Genomic DNA, 21473 nt, shown 5'->3' with positions numbered 1-21473 from the left:
GGGGAGCACCACCATCTCACACAGGTAGTAACAAAAAAAAAAAAAAAGAAAGAAAGAAAGAAAGAAAAGAAAAGCTTCCCCAGCCACAAAAAAACAGCTTTTGCACTTCAAACAGCTCCCACCTCCGCCTCACCCTCCAATTATTCATGGGGTCCTATAATCCTGGAGTTATTTGAAGGGACAGCGCTGTTTGCCTTGGCCTTTCAGGGATGCGTTTGTCTGGAGCCCAAACAGGAACCAGACAGAAGGCGACGCGCCCGTCCGCCTGCAGGTCCCACCGCTGTCAGGCACTTAATCACCGTCCAGCGTCCGCCGCCCCGCGACCCGGGGCGCATCCCCGCGCGGCGCACGACGTGTGCCCCCGCCCAGCCCCGCGGACGCGCCCGGGCCGCGAGGCCCCGCCACATGGCACGGACCGGGCACGGACCCGGCACGGACCCCGCCGGCCGCCCCGCGCCGCGCACGGGCGGGGGCACCGGGGGATGCGGCACCCGCCGCCGCCGGCCCGGCTGGGCCTTCAAGGCAAAAAGTTTGCAGCCCGGCTCCGCGAACTCTTCAAAGCCCAGGCCAGTCCCGGGCTGCTCTCCCCACTTCGCGGACCGCACGAAGGCCCCCGCGGGGCCCTCCCGGCCCTCCCGGGTGGGCCCGACTTACTACTCTGCATGCTGGTGCCCAGGCTGCTCCCCGCTGTCAGGAGCCCCAGGACACCGGCGGCGGCGGCGGCCCCTCGGGTGCAACCACCTCCGGCTCCTCCGCTGCGCCCGGTAGGAGAGAATCAAAATCAGCCAGAGAGAGACAGCGAGGGGGAGTGGGGCTGCGAGGGGGAGGGGGCACCGGCCTGAAACTTCTTTTTTTGGCAAATGGGGATTTGTTTTTCCTCCTCCCTGGCGGCTGAACTTGACCCTCCTGACTCCAGGGGCTACTGCAGTTTGAAGTCGCTCGTTTCTAAGGCTCCAGTGGCCTCAGACCCACCGAAAGGAGCAGAGGAAGGGAGGGAGGGAGGGGGGAGGGGGGAGGGGGGGCAAGAGAGCAGAAGAGAAGAAAGAAAGAAAGAAATCACACGCGCAAAAAGGAAGAAAGAAAATGCATGTGAAACCCGAGAAGCCTGCGCTTGGCTTTCTGCACACTCTCCCTCTGCTTGCTTTGCTTGCTTGCATGCTTGCTTTTTTTTTTTTTTTTTTTTTTTCAAAGAAAGTCACTTTTAATTCCCAGGGCTCCCCGCTCGCGATCGCCCACATTTTGCGCACACACGCGCGGGCGCAGCACTCGCGTCGCGGCGCCCCGGGCCCGGCCGAGGGGCGCCCGCGCCCCCCGCGCCCCCCGCGCCCCCCGCGGCCCGCGGCCCCCGGCCCCGCCGCCGCCCGGGCCCCTCCTTACCTGTTGATTAATCGTCAAGAACACCCTCGGCAGCCCGAAAGATGGTGGCGCGGCGGCCAGAGCCATGAACCGTCTTCTGTTGTTTGCAGAGTTGATCTTGGATTATTGGGGGGGAGGGGGGGGAGAAAAAGGTCTTTCCTGCCTCCCCCCCTTTCCCTGCCCTCCCCCCCTTTGTAGAAAAAAAAAGGAGAGAGAGAGAAAGAGAGAGGGAGAGAGAGAGAGAAAGAGAAAGGAAATAGAGCAAGGATGTGCCCGGTGCCGGGTGGGAGAGGGGAGGGGGGTGTTGTTTTTTGTTTAAAAAAAAAAAAATAGGAAGGCGAGAGAGCGATCGAGAGGACGCGGGGTCTGGAGGAACGAGCAGCACCAAAAAGAGGACGCTTGAGATTGCAGTGAGATCGGGTCTTTATCAGAAATGTTATCGCTTGTCAGGACCTCAGTCTCCGCGCATTACGTCAGTTTCAAGACACCAACACTATTAATATCAAAGGAGCCTTCGCGGAGGAAAGCGCCACCCCAGACCGAGCTCCCTTAAAGAGACAGCGCGCGTCCCCGCGCCGCCGCCGCCGCCCGCCCCGCCGCCCGCCGCCCGCCCCGCCGCCGCCGCCGCCGCCGCCCCGCCCGCCCCGCCCGGCCCCGGGCACCGCCGCCGCCGCCGCCGCCGCCGCCCGCCGGGACCGGCCCCGAGCACCGGCCGCGGCGAGCCGGCTGCGCGAGAACTTCGCCCGAGTCCGAGCGCCGCAAATGAGAGCTGCGCGGGGCCGGGACCCGGCTACCTTCCCGCCCCGCCTCTCCCCCCTCCTCCCCCCCCGTGTGTGAACGTGCGGGCTGCACACCGAGGCAAAAACCGAAAGCTTTAGGGACGCCGTGACCGAGACGGGGACCTACCGGGGGGGGGGGGGGCAGGGGGGCCGCTGCGTGGCGGCCAAGCCGACGGTCCCCGAGCGCCCGGAGATGCTACCACCAGCAGCCCCAAGAACTCTAAAAGTGCTTTTACCTCCGCGGAGGTTACTTTCCCTTCTCCCTCCCGATTAAGCGGCGCGGCACCGTGTGTGCGTGTGCGTGTGCGTGTGCGGCCCCTCCCCCGCCCGCGCCCGCGCCCGCGCCCGCGCCCGGGGCGGGCCGGAGCCAGGACACCTAGCCCGGGGCCCGCGCCTCCGGGCATCGGCTGGCAAGAGGGCTTGGGGAGAGCGACTTGAACTCTATCCTGAGTTGGAGAAGTGCGGACCGGGGTTGCTATGGTTTTCTGAGCTAGGAAGCGGCTCGCAGGCTCAATGGGTGCTTAAAGGGGTGCTGCAAAACAGATAAAGCGGGGACATCATTCAAATGCTGCAAGATTCCTACCTGCTGATCTTGGGGAGGGGGGGTGGGCGTTAGTAGCAGATAAGAAACTGCAGGAAAGCATGACATTCCTTTTACTACTTCACATCTCCCAATACTCTCATTGTTGAGTGAAGTTCCCTCCACATGAAGTTACTGGATTGAGCGAGTTTTTTTTTTTTCTTCTTCTTCTTCTTCTTTTTTTGACTTTTAAAGATCAACAATGCATAAAAGAGACCCATGACAGGATTCAAAGTATAGTAGGTGTTAAAAACTAAGTAAACACTTCTTGGGCGTTCGGACTTCATTTTCTTCAGTTGGGTGACTTTAAGTGGCATGTTTTTCCTCTAGTGAAAGTCAGTTTAAAGTAATTTTGTGCTAAAAGGAGAAGCATCCTTCCCTCTCCAAACTACAGAATGATTGAAATTGGAATTTTAGAGGTGACAATCACGAATCTGTGAAATGAAGATGAAGTAATTTCCTCCAAAATATTTTCCACTAAATGATTCTTGCATCTTTTAAAAGATGAATGTATTCTTGAAACGCCAGAAGTGAAAAAGCCACTCATTTCTTAAAAAAAAAAAAAGAAAATTAAAACATAAGCATGTGCTTTTAGAAACTTACTCCCTTTTCTGTAAGGTCTCCATTTCTCTTAATATACCTAGTCAGGCAGATAAGTGATTCCTTTTTGTAGCACTTTTATTCCGGAAGAATTTTGGTAGCGTGTCCCATACACACTCCACGAGTTTTAAAAAAAAAAAAAAAGGCAGTAATTCTTTTGCGATAGAAAAGTTGGTCAAGTAAGAGTGGTCAAAATGCAATTTCACAATAAGGCAGACTATATATTCCCTAAAGGAGAGAGAAGACAATAAACCTTAGATGTATGGAGTTAATTCATATGTTATCATCAATTTAAATTAATTTGGGAACAGAGTTATATTTATGTAGATAGTCCTGCTTGCAGGGAAAATTAATATCAAAATCCTGAGTAAATCTCATAGTCAGCTACTAATGACCACCTGCATATTTCCACACTAGAGTCATTTAATACTGTCCACCACCAATTTCCACTGTAAAAAGTATTCATATATTAAATATAGACCTTTATTTTCTTTTTTAAGCCATAAATTAGCTTACCAAGTTTTATGGAAATATGCACAGCACAGTGAGAGGCATTTTTATTCAGGGAGAAAAAAAGGATCTGAGTGAAACATTCTTTAGCCATGACTAACTAAAACTATTAGATCAAATAAATTTTGAAATAGGCACCTCAAGAGTAAAACCGTTTGTACTTAAAGGGTTAATACCACCTAAAACTGCTGGAACTGGTATCTAACTGATAAAATCTGAGACTACAGCATCTGAGCAGCAAAGTTAAATAGTACAATATATCAAAAGGATTATCCCCTAATCTCCTTCTGCTCCCCAAGATTTAAATGGCATTTTAAAGGGGGAAGTAATCTTCCTCTCCGTCACCCTCAAATCTAAGGCAATCGTTAAGAGTGTAAATTTACTCACATGAAACAATCATTGATTAAATTGGTTCAAAAAAATTAAATTACATGCTTTTGCAAGCACAAAACCCTTGAGATGGCTGGTGTTTTTCCACCTGTAATAATACAAAATTTGACCATTAAGTGTACCCAAAATTATATATTATATAAAAAGTTAAAGCCAAAGGTCTGAGGGTGAATTATGTCCTTTAATTGAAAGGATAAAGTTACCCTTCAGGTACTGAAGCCAACAAATTCATGGTCACTTAAAAATTTAATGAATGAAGTTTCACGGATTCAATTTTGCTAAAGCTTGCCTGAGAAATGAAGAATCTCTTCATGTTACTTTTTGTATTTCGAGTTAGAGTGCAGCAGATCAAAATGCTGTCTGTATCAATCCTTTTACATGAACCACAAAAGATCTGTAGAGAACTTAATAAAAGCACAAATATTTTTGTAAACTTTTTCAAGCAAATTACTTATTTATTTATGAAATAATTTATGAAGAAAATTTTTACCTCATGCTTTAGATATATTACATATGCTCTTGATTGACACAATATGTTTAAGCTCAAAGGCCCTCGTAGCATTTTTTAATTCTAGTAGGAATATTTCAAAACAACCAACTAATACATGAGATCATAATTGTTTGACAGTTGTTTTTAATATATAAAATAAGTTATGTATATTGTTTTCCTTCAAATGTTTGTTGATTTGTTTTTATAGTCCTGACATTTGCATGGCACAAACCGAATTAGGGGAAATATTAAAGATTTATTTACATTTATTATCTTCTGCTGTCAAGCGTATGCAAAGCTCTTAAAAACTATTCTTTTGCTTTTATTTGCAATGCATTTCTGAACAATGGAGTCTGGGTGTTAGAATAACAACCTGTGCCTTCACAGGGTACATCAGAAAATGAAGAAGAAATTAAGAGAAATTCCTAAAAGCAAACAAAAGGAATAACTTCCAAGTAAAATAACTTCTTTGTAATCTTTCGTAATTCTTTGAATTCTGGAATATTCCCTTATGGCTCGATCACTGATGAAACACACCTTGACGTGTATTAATGCTTATTTTTTATTTAAATTACATAATGCACTTTTTCTGTTTTATTATTTAAACATCTCCTTTTTCCCTTTTCTTGTAGTTTATTCAGCAGAGATACAAAGAGGGATTAGTAGTTAAGCACAAGCATACTTGTTTTACATTTTCAACCTTTTAACACATAACTTACTTACAGTTCTAGTGCCTGTAATCACAATGATTTTACCTGATGGAACACGTATCTCAGAAATGTAATCCAACTGTTTACCCTAACACGTCATAAATTGCTAGTCCTTTCAGAAACCTCAGAGATTGACAACCCTTGGTCCTAAATGCCTGCTGCCCTAACACATACTATCAAGAAAATATTTATGTATTATTTGCTCTCAAATTAGTACTAAATCTTATAGAATGGAAGACCATTTTGCCTTCCAGCATATCAAAAGCAATAGTTCAAGTAGTCTGCCCTCCTTCGTGGTAAGACTTGAAAGAACAGAGGATAGCAAAGATGAACTTCCCTGAGTCTATTTCTTCTCTCATTCATGCACCAATCTGAGAGAAAGAAAGAAAAGAAAGAAAGAAAAGAAAGAAAGAAAGAAAGAAAGAAAGAAAGAAAGAAAGAAAGAGAAAGAAAAGACTCTTCTGCACAAATTATGATCATTTTCCAAACTACCTATTTCTGAACACCTCTGGGTGAATTTATTAAAGATAAATTCAGCTTTAAATAGCCTGTATCTGGTATTCAAATTCACACTTCTACTTGCCAAACCTCCCCCCTGCAGTATCAGGCAACTGCCTAGTTAAACAGATGGGCCTTGCAGCCCACCCTAAAAGCCAACAAACATAGGCTTTATTTAATTAAAAGAGGAAACAAATTTCTGAGGTGTAGACACACACAGGCATGCTCACACACACACGCACATGCTCACACTCACGCACACACACGAAATCCCTGCCAAGGTGCCCCAGAATAATAATGATGATTCTTGCTTTTTCAGTAGGTTTTATGAATGTCCAAACATGTTCTATCCATTGGAGTGAAAGGAGAATTCGTCAGGATCCCTCAGTGCTGTGTATTCAAAATAAACCACTATGGGAACTAGAGGGGCTCACTCCATTCTCTTAAGTAGTGGAGAGCATTTACATCTGAATTAACCCAGATCCACCATGTGACCTTGAAACATAGCTTTTCCCAATGTTCTTCCTATTTCTGCCCTCTGCTCTATTATCTTCTCCTGCTGTACTCTCTCACCCCAACCACTCTCCAAACTACAATTTACTCTCAGTTGTATATCACCAAGCCCAACACCCAATGTTGCCTATTTTTCACACTGAAATATTCCACCAGAAATTCAAACTTGTGAATTTGAAAGATACAAGTCTAATACCATAATTTAGGAAGAGGAGGCTATAAAGAGAGACAACATGGAAGGAGGAAGGAAATAGACAAACCCTATCTCTGTTAAAGTTATGAGTCATCCAGACCAGAAACCTCAGACATTTGACATCTTTGGTAATACCCTCTCCCACAGGCCCCACATCCAATCAGTTACCGAGTCCTCCCATTGTTTATTTTCTGAAGGCTTTTGTGACTCCTACTGCCTTTCTTTCCATCCACATGGACCCTTCACAAATTAAAAAGTTATTATCTCTTCCAAGACATCCCATTGAGCTTCTCCTCTGTATTCTCTTGCCCTCTATTCATGATTCTACGGAGCTAGCAGGTCAGATCATCTCCCTTTTGCAGTGTCTATTCCTCAGGACAAAAATCCCATGACTCCCAACTGCCAAAAGAATAACGCCAAAGTGCTGTAGGCCATTCAGGTCCTCCCATAATCTAGTCCCAAACACTTTTCTAGTCTCATGCATCATTCTACTCTTCCACACAGGCCAGTCTCCTGACCCATGGACTGAGATATTTCCCACACCTTTTTTGACACTTCAGAATGTTTTATACTCACTGCTACCTTCTCCGTGGAAGGCTTTGAAGGGCCTTCCATACCGACTCTCCATGCAAAAGACCCTCTCTTTTTCTAAGTTCAAACTCAGATTCTGCCTTTTGTGTGAAGCCTTCCCCAAACTCCAAATCAGAATCAGCAATACAGGAACTAAGTTTCTGTGGGACTCGCTGCTTTCCCCAGCTGGGGATTCATCAGAGCGACTTGTATAATGCTATTTGTTGACTTTATCTCCTGCCCCTGCTAAACTGTAAGACTCCTGAGGGCAGAAGACCATCAAGTCATAGGTATTCAATAACATCTGTTCAGTTGAGTTTGGACATCGGAACAACCTTTTTACATTTTACTTAGAAACATACTATTGAGCCCAAGTTTCAAATGTTCCATGTGGCCTTTTCTTCCTTTCTTCCTCTTCTTTTTTTTCTTTAATACATATGGGCTGATGCATCATGTGCCAATTGAAGCTTCTGGGTGGTCTTCATCTCAGCAGCATATTTTTGGCAACATATCAGAGAAGACGTTTGTCCTCCTCTGAAATATTGTCCTCATTATCATTAAGTTTGGGTTCATAATTCCATGTTGCTCTAAAAATAGTGAATTAAATGATCTTTAACTAAATCCTAGGCATTAAAATGTGAGGGTACAGAAAATGAGGCTAAAAGCTGAGAAATTTTAGATGGGAAGGGATTATTTGTAGTTTTGGAAGCCAGAGCATGAGTTAGGAAAGTTGTAAAACTGAGGTACAGGAAAATGATCTCTTCAAACATTACTGGTGTTTTTCTCTATATTATTTCACATCAAACTCTTGAATCATTTTAGCATACATCCATCTACTGATACCTATTAATTTTTGCAGAAGTTAAGTTACCAAACAGGAAGCTGATATTTAATTGATGGTATAGATCCAAATGTCCAGGTTCCCACAGGGATCATGTTTCATAATATTATGAATCCCGTGGAAACGTGAGTGTGTATAAGCGAGTGTGCATGTGTGTATACATGGGGTATGTGTCTAGGAGTGTGTGGTCATCTCGAAAATGAAAATTTTGGTTTAGTTAACATTCCAGCTTTGTGTTCACAGAACTGACTTATCCTTGGTGCATCTAGATAACTTGAAAGGACTGGTGTTTAGACAAGCAAGTAGGAAGAAGACTGTCGGCTGCCAGCTTCTGGAAGGAAGCTACTCTGCCCATTTTCTTTCTGCCGTGAGAGGAGAAACACTACATCACCTGGGCTCCCTTGCCATTTGGTTTTTGGAGGAGTTTGACTAATGACACCATCAGCTCAGGGAATGGGAAGAAAAAAAAAAGACAGTCAGGATACTTATTCCTCTGATTCCCTCCCTATCGAGCAGGCCCTCTACCATGACTATTCTCTTATAGGATTCCAGAAATAAGCTTCCTATCCCTTTGTGATTTTAGGCCTAAAGTCAGCTGCTTCTGGCTGTTGGGAGACCCTGGATGTTTCACCATTTCTCTCTTCCCGACCCTTGCTCTCAACTTTATCAATGATCCTTCTCCATTAAACTCTCTTCAAATTCTTCTGTGAGTGTGCCGTGTGTTATCTGCCTAGACTCCAACCAATATAGAAGGACTTGTGATAAAATCATCTTTGTACCTACATTTTCTAACATAGTCCTCATAATATAATTCAATAAAGTTAAACAAATAGATGTTGAGTAAATATTGTGTGCCAGACACTGTGTTACGTGTAGGTAGCCCAATGGCAAGTGAGCTGGCATGTTCTCCATCTATGGGATTTATGATCTAATTAAATGTTTCTTAAATTATCTTGGGTACTTCTAAAAATACAAGTATATAGGCCTCACCTACTGAAGTGCATCTCTGGAGGTGAGGCCTGAGAATGTAATTTTAGTAAGCACACCTTGTGATTCTTGTATTTTCCAAGATATGAGAGGGAGAATCCTTTGACTATGACAAATATTAAATAACCCAATACAAATGTGAAAATACAAAGACCTCGATAAATGTTAGCTGGGCGAATTCATGAAGGCATGTGTTAATGTCAATGATAAGGTGGTTCAGATATGGAAGGTCATTTAAAGTTGTTTGTAGTGCACAAGGTACTAGAGTTACTGCCCTTTCATGAGGTAGGCAAAAGCTGGGGTGCTCTGTAAATTGTGCTAATTGTTTTTGATCATCACACTCTACTGTATTAACTCCCACCTCCTCCTCCTTCCTCCCTAGACAACATGCACAGATCCACTGCAGCAGCCCCAGCTGTGGGGTTTCCCCAGCAGAGCAGAGCCCTGGGCACTTGTTCCAATTTGCTCTAGTCTAGACTCTGGAGATAGCTCTGTCTGAAAGAGAAGCACGGACACTCATGGTTCAAAGCTAATTAAGTCAGTAAGATAAACAAGGTAAGACTCCTGGGAATAAGGGGAATTTCTCGAGCCCCAAGAAATTCACAAGTTCAAGATTGAAAGCATTAGTAATAATATCTGAGACTTCCAACTATTTTATTCATCCTTCCCAAAGATGTAGATAAGGGGCAAGGCAAATAATTACAGAGAACCGCTGCATGATCATTGTGGTTGCTGTTTTGCAAAATATTAATTACCCTTTTTTTCTGTTATTCACAGTCTTAAACTAAGTTTCTAGGCAGTACCACCTAATCTTTTCTCAATATTCTTTAACGTATTTTTTAAAGCAGTCCTGGGCAAGATCCTTGAACTACTCATTTCCAATTATATAACTAGTCATGCAGAATATCATAGCACAATGCATACACATATATTTACATGTATAATAAACTCTTTTAAACAAAGAAACATAATCAAAACATACCTCCTATTATCTCTTCTAAACACAAAAGCACACGAAGAATGCAAATACTGTTTCAATTATGCCATGAGTTTCCAGTTGCTATATGTTAGATTCTAAAAGGTAAAATCTCAGGACCACTTTGAGGTACTTACAACTAAATTTTATTTTATTTAAAGAGACATGCCACTGCATCTTGAGCTCATACTGGTGAGTAAAGGCAGTACTACCTTCAGACCATAAAAGTGAAAATGACCATAAAGTAGCCATCTAGAAACAACCCATTCTGTACGGTACATCTGAACAACTTGCATAGATTAAAATATGGAATATGTTATCATGGTCCAAGCATTGGTTATAGTTTGTAACTCTATGATCTGTCCTACTAGGCGGTATGAACTGCTTACTGTGACTTATAATGTCATTACACAAAAACTAAAATCTTACTCATCGTTTCATTACAAAGCCAGCAAGATATTCCATTGATAGAGTAGAGGTCAGAGCTGAGGATTTTTCTGATTTTTTAAGATTTTTTTATGACTCAACCACAAGCTACTCTAACAAGTACATATTCCTCAACTATATTTTTTGGGCAGTGGGTTTCTTTTCTCGTCCAGAATATCATTAGAGGAAAACTGTATAATTTCTACTGAGATCATTGAAAAATTTAGCCTCTTTGTAAAGTACCTGAGGCCTCCTGTTTCAAAGATATCTTGGTACAGACTGTCATAGAAGATAACTCACATGCTTATGAAAGCATAGAATGACAAAACATTGGCTTTTTATTGCAATTCAGTCCCCTCCTCTAATTTTACAAGTCTAGAAACAGAGACCTGGAGAGTGAAGGACTGTAGTGCCCAAATACACGTGGAAGTAATCACGATGATTAACACCTATGCAGCGCTTGCTATGTGCCAGGCTCTGCTCTAAGTATTTCACAGATAGTAGTTCATTTAATATGAACAAATGGTCTGTGAAGTAGGTATCGCTATAATCCCCATTTTGTAGGTAAGCAAAAGGAAGCATGTGTAATAATAGAGCCGAAGGCAAACATGTAGTCAGGTATAAAATTAAGTGGGTCAAGGGCCTAAAGTCTCATTATGCTATACCTTTACTCTGGTGGTACAACTAGGACTCCAATCTCTGGTTTTAACTTGACATTAAAACTTGCAATTGTGACATACGTGTGTGTGTCTGTGAGTGTGTCCACTTGTGGTATGGACTTGCTAGTTTTTTAAGCTACTAACATCCATTCTCTCTACTCTAGAGATAGTCCACTGGTTTCGCTCCGGAGGAAGTAGAAGCCCCTGACTCACTGCAAGAAAAGCAAGCATCTGACTCTGGTCCTGCTTATCAGAGCATCACATTCAGGAACCTGACAGAGTTGAAGCCAAGGAAACCTCAGGAGACAAATGGAGAGAAAATCCGGATCTTTTATTCCACAGCACTCAGTTTTGAGAAGCTGTGAGGCTGTAGCTCTTGCAGCCATCTCACCACCACAGAAAATCTGAGCAAGTGCAGAGGAAACAGAGTTTAGACCAAGAGAGACAGATCCTGGGTTCTGCGGCATTGCTGGGGTCCATGAATAACACCACAGCCCAAGTCAGCTCTAATCCCTACATTCACTGGTTTTCTTTGTTGATGGCTTAAACCAGTGCGAACTAGTATCACAGGACTCTACTATTATGGAATTTAATGGCCCTGTGTAATTTTTAACAATATTCAACATCGTATTCACCCTCAAGTGGCAAAGACATAGAGATATCAGGAATGATTTGGAAATGCAGTGAATATATTCAAAAGGAAAAATCCAGTAACTGCTGTGAACAACAGCAATGTGTTTTGAATTCCTTGTGTTCTCTCAAGCTCTGGGGTATTGTCTGTTTAAATTAGCAGTTTTAAGGGTGCCTGGGTGGCTTGGTTGGTTCAGCATTGCCTTGGGCTCAGGTCATGATCTGTGGGGTCCTAGGAGGGAGCCCCACATCAGGCTTCCTGCTTAGCAGGGAGTCAGCTTCTAGCTCTCCCTCTCTCCCTCTGCTTCTCCCTACCCCTCATTCTCTCCCTCTCATTCTTTAAAATAAATAAAATCTAAAAAAATAAATAAATAAATTAGCAGTTTTAATCACCTTAAATTACATGTGTCCTTTGACAAATTACTCCTATTGTCTTTATAGAAGGCTGTTTTTGTATAAATCCCTTAAAACTTACTGAAAGAAGAAAGAGAGGAGGCAAAATATTTATCTCAACATATCAATAACCCTTTGGTGTTGGAAAGGCCCCATATGAAGATGACCAGGGAATTCAAATACCCACACGTAGGTATAAAAATTTCATAGAAAGTCATCAGTGGTCACAAAATGATGAAGGACAACATTAAAACTTGTCCCAGTGCAAAAGGTTTATATCTAGTGTTAGCCTAAGTGGACATACAATGTTTTCATATATCATGCTCGCTAACTTTAAAATCTAAAGATTATTGGCCTAAGTAGAGAACCAGGGAGACAGACACAAATGATCTTTCTGACCTTTCTATTATCAATCTTAATAGTAACTAAATACTGACATCGCGCTTCATTATTACTCACTGCATTGTACGCAACGCGGCTCTGGTGATGTCTATTTTACGTTTACCTAGAAACACAACATATATTAAAGCAAAGTTATTCTGTAACAGTGAATAAGACACCAAAGCATAAGAAAGCTAGACCCTGGGTATTACACCAAATCTAAAAAGTCTGTTAAATTAGTAAAATATTTTGTGATGCCTGGGTGGCTCAGCGGTTGAGCTTCTGTTTTTGGCTCAGGGCGTGATCCCGAGGTTCTGGGATCAAGTCCTGCATCGGGCTCCCTCTGAGGAGACTGCTTCTCCCTCTGCCTATGTCTCTGCCTCTCTGTCTCTCATGAATAAATAGAATATTTTTAAAAATAGTATAATATTTGGATTATTCTTACCTCCTAATACATATTTTCCAATTTATCCATGAAATATCACTTATAAGAAATAATACTTTGGGACAAGGCAAAATATAACATCGTTTTATTCTAGTCTAAATAAAATTATATAATGTTAGACCCAAAAGGTTCCTTAAAATTCTATTCATCTCACTGTTCTCACTTAAATGCAATGACTGAAAATCAGCAACTGAAATAATAATAATAATAATTATTATTATTATTATTAAAAAATTTTTGACATGCACATATGAATTAAATCCTTTCTGCTTATTGTCTCATGTACTCTCAAAACAACTCTTTGAAGGACACATTATCATGATTCCCACTTTAGAGATGAGAAACTGAGGCACAGAGGGAGAGAAAATTTACTTGCCCAAGATTACATGGTTGGTGGGTGACAGAGCTAGGATTTAAGGCCAAGCAATCTGGCCCCAGCATTTACCCCCCAAAAAATAATTAAGATATTTCATATTATATTTTATACTTAGTGATGATATGCAATCACTAGGTTAATAATTATCTTTTCACTCACAAAAAAATAGTCAATTATAGAAAGACTGTGTTTATCAGGTGATTTTTTTCCTTTTAGAAGTAATTTTTCTAATGTAAAGAAATATAATTATTGCAAGTGCTTTTAAGTATTATTTAATTGTCTTTAATGGGTTTTTCTTTATTTTTTCTGTTTGGGCCAAAATATCAGAAAGTCATATAACTACTATACTCTTAAGTACATGACTGTAATGCATATTTGTGGAAGTTCTGTAATTACAATAATTTTGAACCTGGTTTACATTGGCATCCCTCAACTAATTTTGTAGACTAAAAATTGTGAAATATATTCTGTGATCTTGTTAAAACTTGAGCCAGATCATGTACCACACCTCTATTCAAAGTCTTCATATGTTTTTTTCACATTATTCTGCATCAAATCCAAAGCCCTCACTATAACTCAGAAAGAATCTTACCCTCCCCGCAACTTTACCTCTCAATTGATTTCCTATTACCCTCACCTTTGTTTACTCTAGTCTAGCCACTGGCCTGCTTGATATTCTTCTAATATGAAAATACATCACCTCTTCAAGGCCTGTGCATCTTCTGTTCCCTTTGGCATACTTTTTTTCCGTGAATATCCCCATAGTTCTCTCCCTCACTTCATTCAAATATTTACTTAAAAATCAGCTCCTCAGTGAGACCCATGCTAGACACTTAACCATTAAAATGTTAAATCCTAGTGGACATTTTACGTCCTTCTTTCCGGCTCTATTTTTTATCCACCATGCTTATCAGCATATGATAAAAGTTTACTTATTTATCTGATTTATCTCTCTCCCTAACTAAGTTATATGTTGCATAAAAGCAGGTTTTTTTCTGTTTTGCTTGCCACTATATTCCCTGCATTCTTAACAGTACCTGTCATGTAATAGGTGCTCAATAATTATTTGTTAAGTTAACCAGTTAATTAATAGTAGTTGGCTGTATTGAATTATTATAAGAGCAATTTCCATTGCAAATGAGATAAATTGCAATATCATTAACATGAATGTACCTCAGTCCACCTACTTTGAATATTCAATTTTATCATTCAAGTTCTTTACTTGGCAGCTTGATAATGGGGATTTTAATTTTATTTATAAAGTATCCCAATCCAATTCATATCACCATCTGTTGATTTTTTTTCCAGCCTTCCGAACAAGTTAGTATTCAGCTTGCCACCTGCTGAATCTAATCAATTGATTGATGGATTGATTGATGGTCTGCTTAAGTTTTTCATTAAACAAATATTTACTGAACACTTACTATCAGTGAGGCACTGGGATAAGAGCAAAAAATTCAAGACCAACAAGGATGCTTCTGTCATAGAACTTGTGATCCTTTTTTTTTTTTTATAAGATTTTATTTATTTATTCATGATAGTCACACACACAGAGAGAGAGAGAGAGGCAGAGACACAGGCAGAGGGAGAAGCAGGCTCCATGCAGGGAGCCCTACGTGGGAATTCGATCCCGGGTCTGCAGGATCACGCCCTGGGCCAAAGGCAGGCGCCAAACAGCTGCGCCACCCAGGGATCCCTAGAACTTGTGATCTTATAGGAAAAAGTGAACAGAGCCAAGAATTGGAGCACAAGTGGTTGTAGGACTATTAGGGCACTTTGCTAAGAGATTAGGGGAGCATCCAAGGAAGTTGATGAAGTGAGGAGACATGAGGAATAATTTGCATGCAGAATTGGCAGTATTTCTGATGAACTGCATGTGAGAAACAAGAGGAAAGGAAGTGCAAAGATACCTTCCAGTTACTTGCTTGAAGAAACAGGGCCATGGTGATACCAATTACAGGGATGAAAAAGATTAGGGAAAGAACAGGTTTTAGTGGGGCAAGTGTGACATTCAAGTGGAGATATGAAGTCTAAAACTTATGGTAAAGAGATCTGAGAAGGAAAGATACAATGTCATTTGTATATTATCACTTGTCATCAGTGTACAAGTGACATTTCCAGCTGTAAAAATAAGCTACATTATTTCTAGAAAAATTATAGAAAAGCTGAGACTCTAGGACTGAGGCTAAAGAGGTCAACTAGAGGCAAAGATTTCTTCTCAATCAACAAAGGGTATTGGGAAGGAGCAACCCATGTGAGAGAACAAATACCAGGGCAGGGTGCAAAAAACCCAAGAGGAAGGAAACTATTTCAAAGAAGGTGGGAAGCTAAGAGGTCGAGGTACCTGAGTTAGATTTTATGGAATTAGGTTTTTGGAGACCTTATCACAATATGGTCTGGTGGAATGATGAAAACTGAAACCATACGAAAAGAGCTGGGGGAAGGGGTCAAAGGTGAGGAAGACGGAGGAATGTGCACAAATTACCTTTTTAGGGTATACGGCAGTTAAGGATCCAGAGACTTAGGTATTTGAAAGTATGGGTGAAGCAAGACACCTTTCTTAAATTGGCAGATGCATGAACATGCATGTTGATTGATAAAGCAGATAAGAGAGGGCATAAAGTGAGAAGCCAAATGTGTAAGATGGTGACAGATAGCATCAATAACATACCCTCCTTCTTGGATAGAGAAGGACATGCTTCCTTCATGGTGTCACAGAAAAAGCAAAGATGCAGATATGAATGTATGTGTGGTAATAGGAAGCAGAAAAGTTTGAGTGTATTAGGTTGAGTCCTCAGTCACAAGCTGACTGGATGATTCAGAAGAAAAAAAAATGTATTATTACAAGTATACCTGATAGCTCAGACAATCAATGGGAGAGCTAGAAAAACAACTGAAAGCTTAGTTTTCAGAAACAACTAAAACTATCTTTAGAACTAAACTCATAGGGACTGGGTGGCTCAGCGGTTGAGCGTCTGCCTTTGGCTCAGGGGATGATCCCGGTCCGGGGATCAGGTCCCTCATTGGGCTCCCTGCGAGGAGCCTGCTTCTCTGTCTTCCTATGTCTCTGTCTCTGTCTCTCTGTCTCTCTTACTCTCATGAATAAATAAAATATATTTTTTAAAAATAACTAAACTGATAAAGGGGAACCTGGATGGTTCAGTTGGCTAAGCATCGACTCTTGATCTCAGTTCTGGTCTTGATCTCAGGGTTATGAATTCAAGCCCCACATTGGGCATGAAGCTCAAGATCTGACATTCGAAGAGCTGGCACTTTTGCCTTAGAAACTTGCCAATGCAGCCATCACCATTGTCTGCCACCAAGGAAGAAAGAGTATTCCTCCTCACTTTCCTCTTGCATTAATAGCCCTTTAGTTAGAGTCTGGTGCTGGAATGTCTGGAGGTAAAGGCTATGCATTAGCTCAAGGAAAGCAAATATCACATGATTAGCTTCCATAAAGGGAGGTTTTCCTTTATGCCCTAGAAAGATGTATACAGTGAGGAGTAGCTTCAGATGTTGAACAGATAAAATAGGTATCTCACAAGAACATTCAAGAAAAGACAAAATATACTAGTTAAAAAAAATCTTAATAACAAAATCTGTTCAAAGTTAGAACAATGTTATCATAAAGTATAACACATAATAGTTACATAATTTCAAGGATTATAAACCAGAAAAAAAAAAGAAATCCTTTGGTTATAATGATAAAACAAACAAATACTTAAGCACAGCATAGACATTGTAATTCCTGATAATTAAGGTATTTTTTAAAACTTCATTCCAAAAAGAATGCTCACCATTGGCATAGCTGTTATCCAGTTGTTCTACGTTCACTTTCAGCTCATCAGGAGCAAAAATTATTCCATATTCATTTTTATATTTTCAAAATATTAATACACGTGATTCTCAAAGATTCAAGTACTATCAAAAGGTGCCAAAAATGAATTAAAAACACCTAAAACCCTATTAGTGCACTTATACTCAGATACATACACACACACATGCACACATAATTTTTCCTAAATGTAACGTAAGGCATGTTAGCTTCTAGCCTTTAATGAAAGAAATCAAAAAAGACATAAATGAAAAGATATTCTGTGCTCATAGACTGGAATAATTAATATTGTTAAAAATGTCCACTCCATCCAAAGCAATCTACAAATTTAGTGCAATCTCTATAAAAATTCTGATGGCACTTTTCACAGAAATAGAACACAAAATCTTAACATTTGTGTGGAACCATAAAAACCCCAAATAGCCAAAGCAATCTTAACAAAAAAGAACTAAGTTGGAGGCATCACACTCTCTGATTTCCAAACTATATTGCAAAGCTATAGTCATTAAAACAATGTGGTATTGGCATAAAAATAGACAAAACATCAATGAAACATAATAGAGAGTCCAGAAATAAACCCACATTTTTATGGTCAATTGATTTTTGACAATTTTGACAAAGGAGTCAAGAACATACACAAGAAAAGGATAATCTTTTCAGTAAACGGTGCTAGGAAAATTCAACAGTTATGTTCAAAAGAATGAAATGCACCACATGCATCATGCACAAAAACAAGCTCAACATGAAAAAAAAAAAACTCAAAATGGACTAAAGACTTGAACAAAAGACCCGAAACCATAAAACTTTAGAGGAAAACATAGGCAGGAATCTCCCTGACATAAGTTTTGGTGATGATATTTTGAATCTGACACCGAAAGCAAAAATAAACAAGTGGGACTACATAAAACTTAACAGCCTCTGAACAGAGAGAAAACTATCAACAAAATGAAAAGGCAACCTCCTGAATGGCAGAAAATATATGCAGATCATGTATCTGATAAGATTTTAATATTCAAAATATATAAAGAACTCATACGACCCAATAGCAAAAATGAACAACCTAATTTTAAAATGGGCAGAAGACCTAAATAGGTATTTTTCCAAGAAGAGATGGCCAACAGACACATGAAAAGATGTTCAACATCATTAACCACCAGTGAAATGCAAATCAAAACCACAATGAGACATCACTTCACACCTGTTAGAAAGGCTATTGTCAAAAAGACAAGAAGTAACAAGTGTTGGTGAGGATGTGGAGGAAAGGGAACTTTGGTCCACTGTTGTCGAGAATGTAAGTTGGTGCAGCCACTATGGAAAGCAATGAAAAGGTTCCTAAAAACTTTCAATATAGAACTACTATATGATCCATCAATTCCATTTTTAGGTATTTATCGGAAGAAAATAAAAACACTAATTTGAAAAGATAATATGCTGCATGTTCATTGCAGCATTATTTACAATAGCCAACCTAAGTGTCCACTGATTAATGAATGGATAAAGAAATTGTGCTACATATATACAACAGAATATTATTTAGTTCTAAAAGCAAATGAAATCTTGCCATTTGTGACAACGTGGGTGGAACTTGAGGAATTAGGCTAAGTGAAATCAGCCAGACAGAAAAAGAAAATTATCGCATGATCTGTCTTATACGTAAAACCTAAAACAACAAGGCGCAGAGAAGAAAGAGATTGATGGTTGCCAGAGGCTGAGGTAGGAAGTGGGAGAAATGGTGAACTGTTTTTGTTTCTTTTTTTTCCTTATTTAAATAAATTGAATTTAAAAATACATAAACTACGAATATTACAAAAAAATCCTTTTATAATTGATAAGATGTTGTCCACATCTTTCCATTTCATTTACATCATTATTTGTAACGGCTGTAGAGTGTCCATCTGTTATGTTTCATACTGTTTCCAGTTTTTCACAATTGCAAAGAAGATCATGAACATTCTTGAATGTAGAGCTTTTCACACCTAGTTATCTCCTTAGGTCAAATTCTTAGAAAGGGCATTACTGAAATATAGGTATATACATTTTACATTCTGATAGGTATTGCCCGAATCATCTCCAGAAATTAAGCACTGATTATATCCTTACCAGCATGGCATGGAAGTGCCCATAGGAACTAATTCTTTTTTGAAGACACTTGAAGGAAATGGATAGGGCTATATAATTTCATAGCTTCTAAGGCAGCTCACCTGGATCCTTCAGGGTTGCCGGGCTCTATAATCAAGTTGGCATCTACTATCTCTCTCAGATTTTTTCTTCTAGGTATTTCAGTCAGTGGGGGAAATGTAGGAGTGCTAAGAAAGGAGCCAGCCAGTAGCTCCACACTTTCTTGTGTTGATAAGGTTCAAAATCAAAGTTTATTGATTTCTCTTCAGCCTACTTGGTTACCTACACAAACTCCACCTGATAAAACGTCATAAAACTTAGTTCTGTGAGAGAGCACCTAGTCTGATCTCTTCACTTCACAGCAAAGGAAATGAGAACCTAGAGAAATTTAGTAACTTCTCAAGTTCACACAGTTTCTTCGTTTAAAAAAAAAATGTAACAGAACCAAATTTAGTTCTGGTGCTAGGATATTTTCCCTACCCCTTTCTAGGTTAGATTATGTCATATGAGTTCAAGCCATTCTTAGATATGTTAAGCATTTGGAGAAGTAGGTTATCTCCTTCAGGATTTGACTTTTAAGCTATATATCATGTAGTATAGCTCTATCCCCGCCAGTTAGCAGATATCTTTTAAAAAATTAGCAAATTAATACAAAAAATGTGAATTAATGAAAGTAGCTTTCCTCACAACTGCTTCTAAAACAAATTCTCATGAATGAAATAAATTTATTTTTTTTGAATGAAATAAATTTAAATATGCCATCGGAACATGTGCCTAAGTCTTTGATAAATATTTCAGTAGGGAAAATAATATTATATGATAGTAATTTTGGCCTTTTGTACCCCAGGTATTCTTACTTGAGATAATTCTACGTATAAGATACAATGTCAGTGATAAATTCTGAGGAAGGAGGATTAGTTTCACTACTCTTTTTGGTGAATGCTCTTTTGATCAAGTTTATTGATAGTCTTCCTAAACGTTATATTCTGCTGCCTAACTTAGCCACAGAGTCATACCTCAGTAAGAGAACTTATTGACTTGACAAGCTATATCTTTAAGACTGTGTGATCTAATAACGAAATCTCTTATTTTCATATTGTATATCCAACGACTTATAGACAAAAATTAAATAAAGTTTCCTTTTCAGTGGAAATCTTAATTTTGGACAAGATACCCACAGAGCTTCTTCTATTTTAGGGAAATGTGGTCTCTGCCTTTTAGGGAATTACATATCCGACCCTTGGTAATACATTTGGTCAAGAGAGCATGATGTATTTATCCTTTACTTATGCAATATAAGCCACTGAAAATCATGTGAAATATTATCAAATACTATCAACAATTACAATGAATCACCTAATGCTCTCTTGGACATGGTATTCTTTTCTTCAAAAACAGTGTTGAACAGAGCAATCCTAATTACAGTGTCTACAAGTTAGCAATGTGCACACAAAGTGAAACTTCAGAAGTAAAAATATTCTAACCAAATGTTCTCCGCTCCATTTTGGAGTATTACTTAGGGTGGACGGTCCATGTACTCAGTGACCCAGATACTATGGATCCAGATTTCACAAGGTGGGGAAGCATATTCAATGACAAAGTACATTTGTAAGTTATGAGACAAAGCCTTTCAGTCACTGGAGCTCGAAACTATGTATTCATCTTTGATTCATTCTTAACCATATCCCATATGCACAACGGTCATCAAATCAATGGAACATCATTGATTTTCCCCCCTTTGTTATGTTATTTATTTCCATCTTTTTTTCCTTTGCTTTGGCCACTTTCCCTGATTAAGACCTCCATCTCATGCCTGATTGGTTTGCTCCACTGTCTCCCTCTTTCATCTACATTTGTATATTTATTAAAGAAGTGTTTTAAAAATCATTTAATGTAGTTTTTCTGCTGTATCAAAATCTGCAGGGACTCCATATTGCTTAACTCATAGATGGTAAACAGTGTGAATTCAGCATCCATATCCTCATTATATTCATGCCCACATGCATAGGACTCTTTCCACTGAATCTTGAAAATCCTTCTAGTCTATTCATAATCTTTGTGACCACAAATTTTAGGATACCCTCTATCAATAAATCTGTCTAGATCAATCATAAATCCAATGTTACATATGATACTTGTTTTTCTAGGCTTTCAGAATGAAGCTTCATCTTCTTAATCTAGATTCAACAGCTGCCTAAATCTTTCCCCAGCAGTTTT

General features: G+C 40.0%; 2 protein-coding genes across 10 annotated transcripts in view; one reads left to right on the top strand and one right to left on the bottom strand.

Moving 5' to 3' along the window:
• Positions 1-1967, bottom strand: part of TRPS1 (transcriptional repressor GATA binding 1) — a 257873-nt gene extending 255906 nt beyond the window's left edge. For 3 of the 9 annotated variants that reach the window (XM_041769392.1, XM_041769398.1, XM_041769400.1), the window contains exon 1: positions 1378-1967. Coding sequence is in view for 1 of the 9 variants with exons in the window: in XM_041769399.1 (XP_041625333.1) it covers positions 655-664 (10 nt within the window). In the remaining 8 variants the exon portion in view is untranslated. Of the gene's footprint in view, positions 1-122; positions 265-654; positions 764-1377 lie in introns of those variants that run through there. The other 6 variants (XM_041769395.1, XM_041769399.1, XM_041769394.1 and 3 more) reach the window with 6 other exon arrangements.
• Positions 210-14023, top strand: LOC121498966 (proline-rich protein 2-like). Its single transcript, XM_041769407.1, has 3 exons — positions 210-764; positions 9400-9572; positions 11243-14023. The coding sequence occupies exons 1-2, from the start codon at positions 210-212 to the stop codon at positions 9514-9516; spliced, it is 672 nt and encodes a 223-aa protein (XP_041625341.1). The 3' UTR covers positions 9517-9572; positions 11243-14023.
• Positions 14024-21473: the final 7450 nt, after the last annotated feature.

Source organism: Vulpes lagopus, chromosome 9, assembly GCF_018345385.1.
Source record: "Vulpes lagopus strain Blue_001 chromosome 9, ASM1834538v1, whole genome shotgun sequence".
NCBI classification, from domain to species: Eukaryota; Metazoa; Chordata; class Mammalia; order Carnivora; family Canidae; genus Vulpes; species Vulpes lagopus.
Note: the sequence above shows the minus strand (reverse complement) of the source record. Positions and strands in the feature narration are given on the sequence as shown.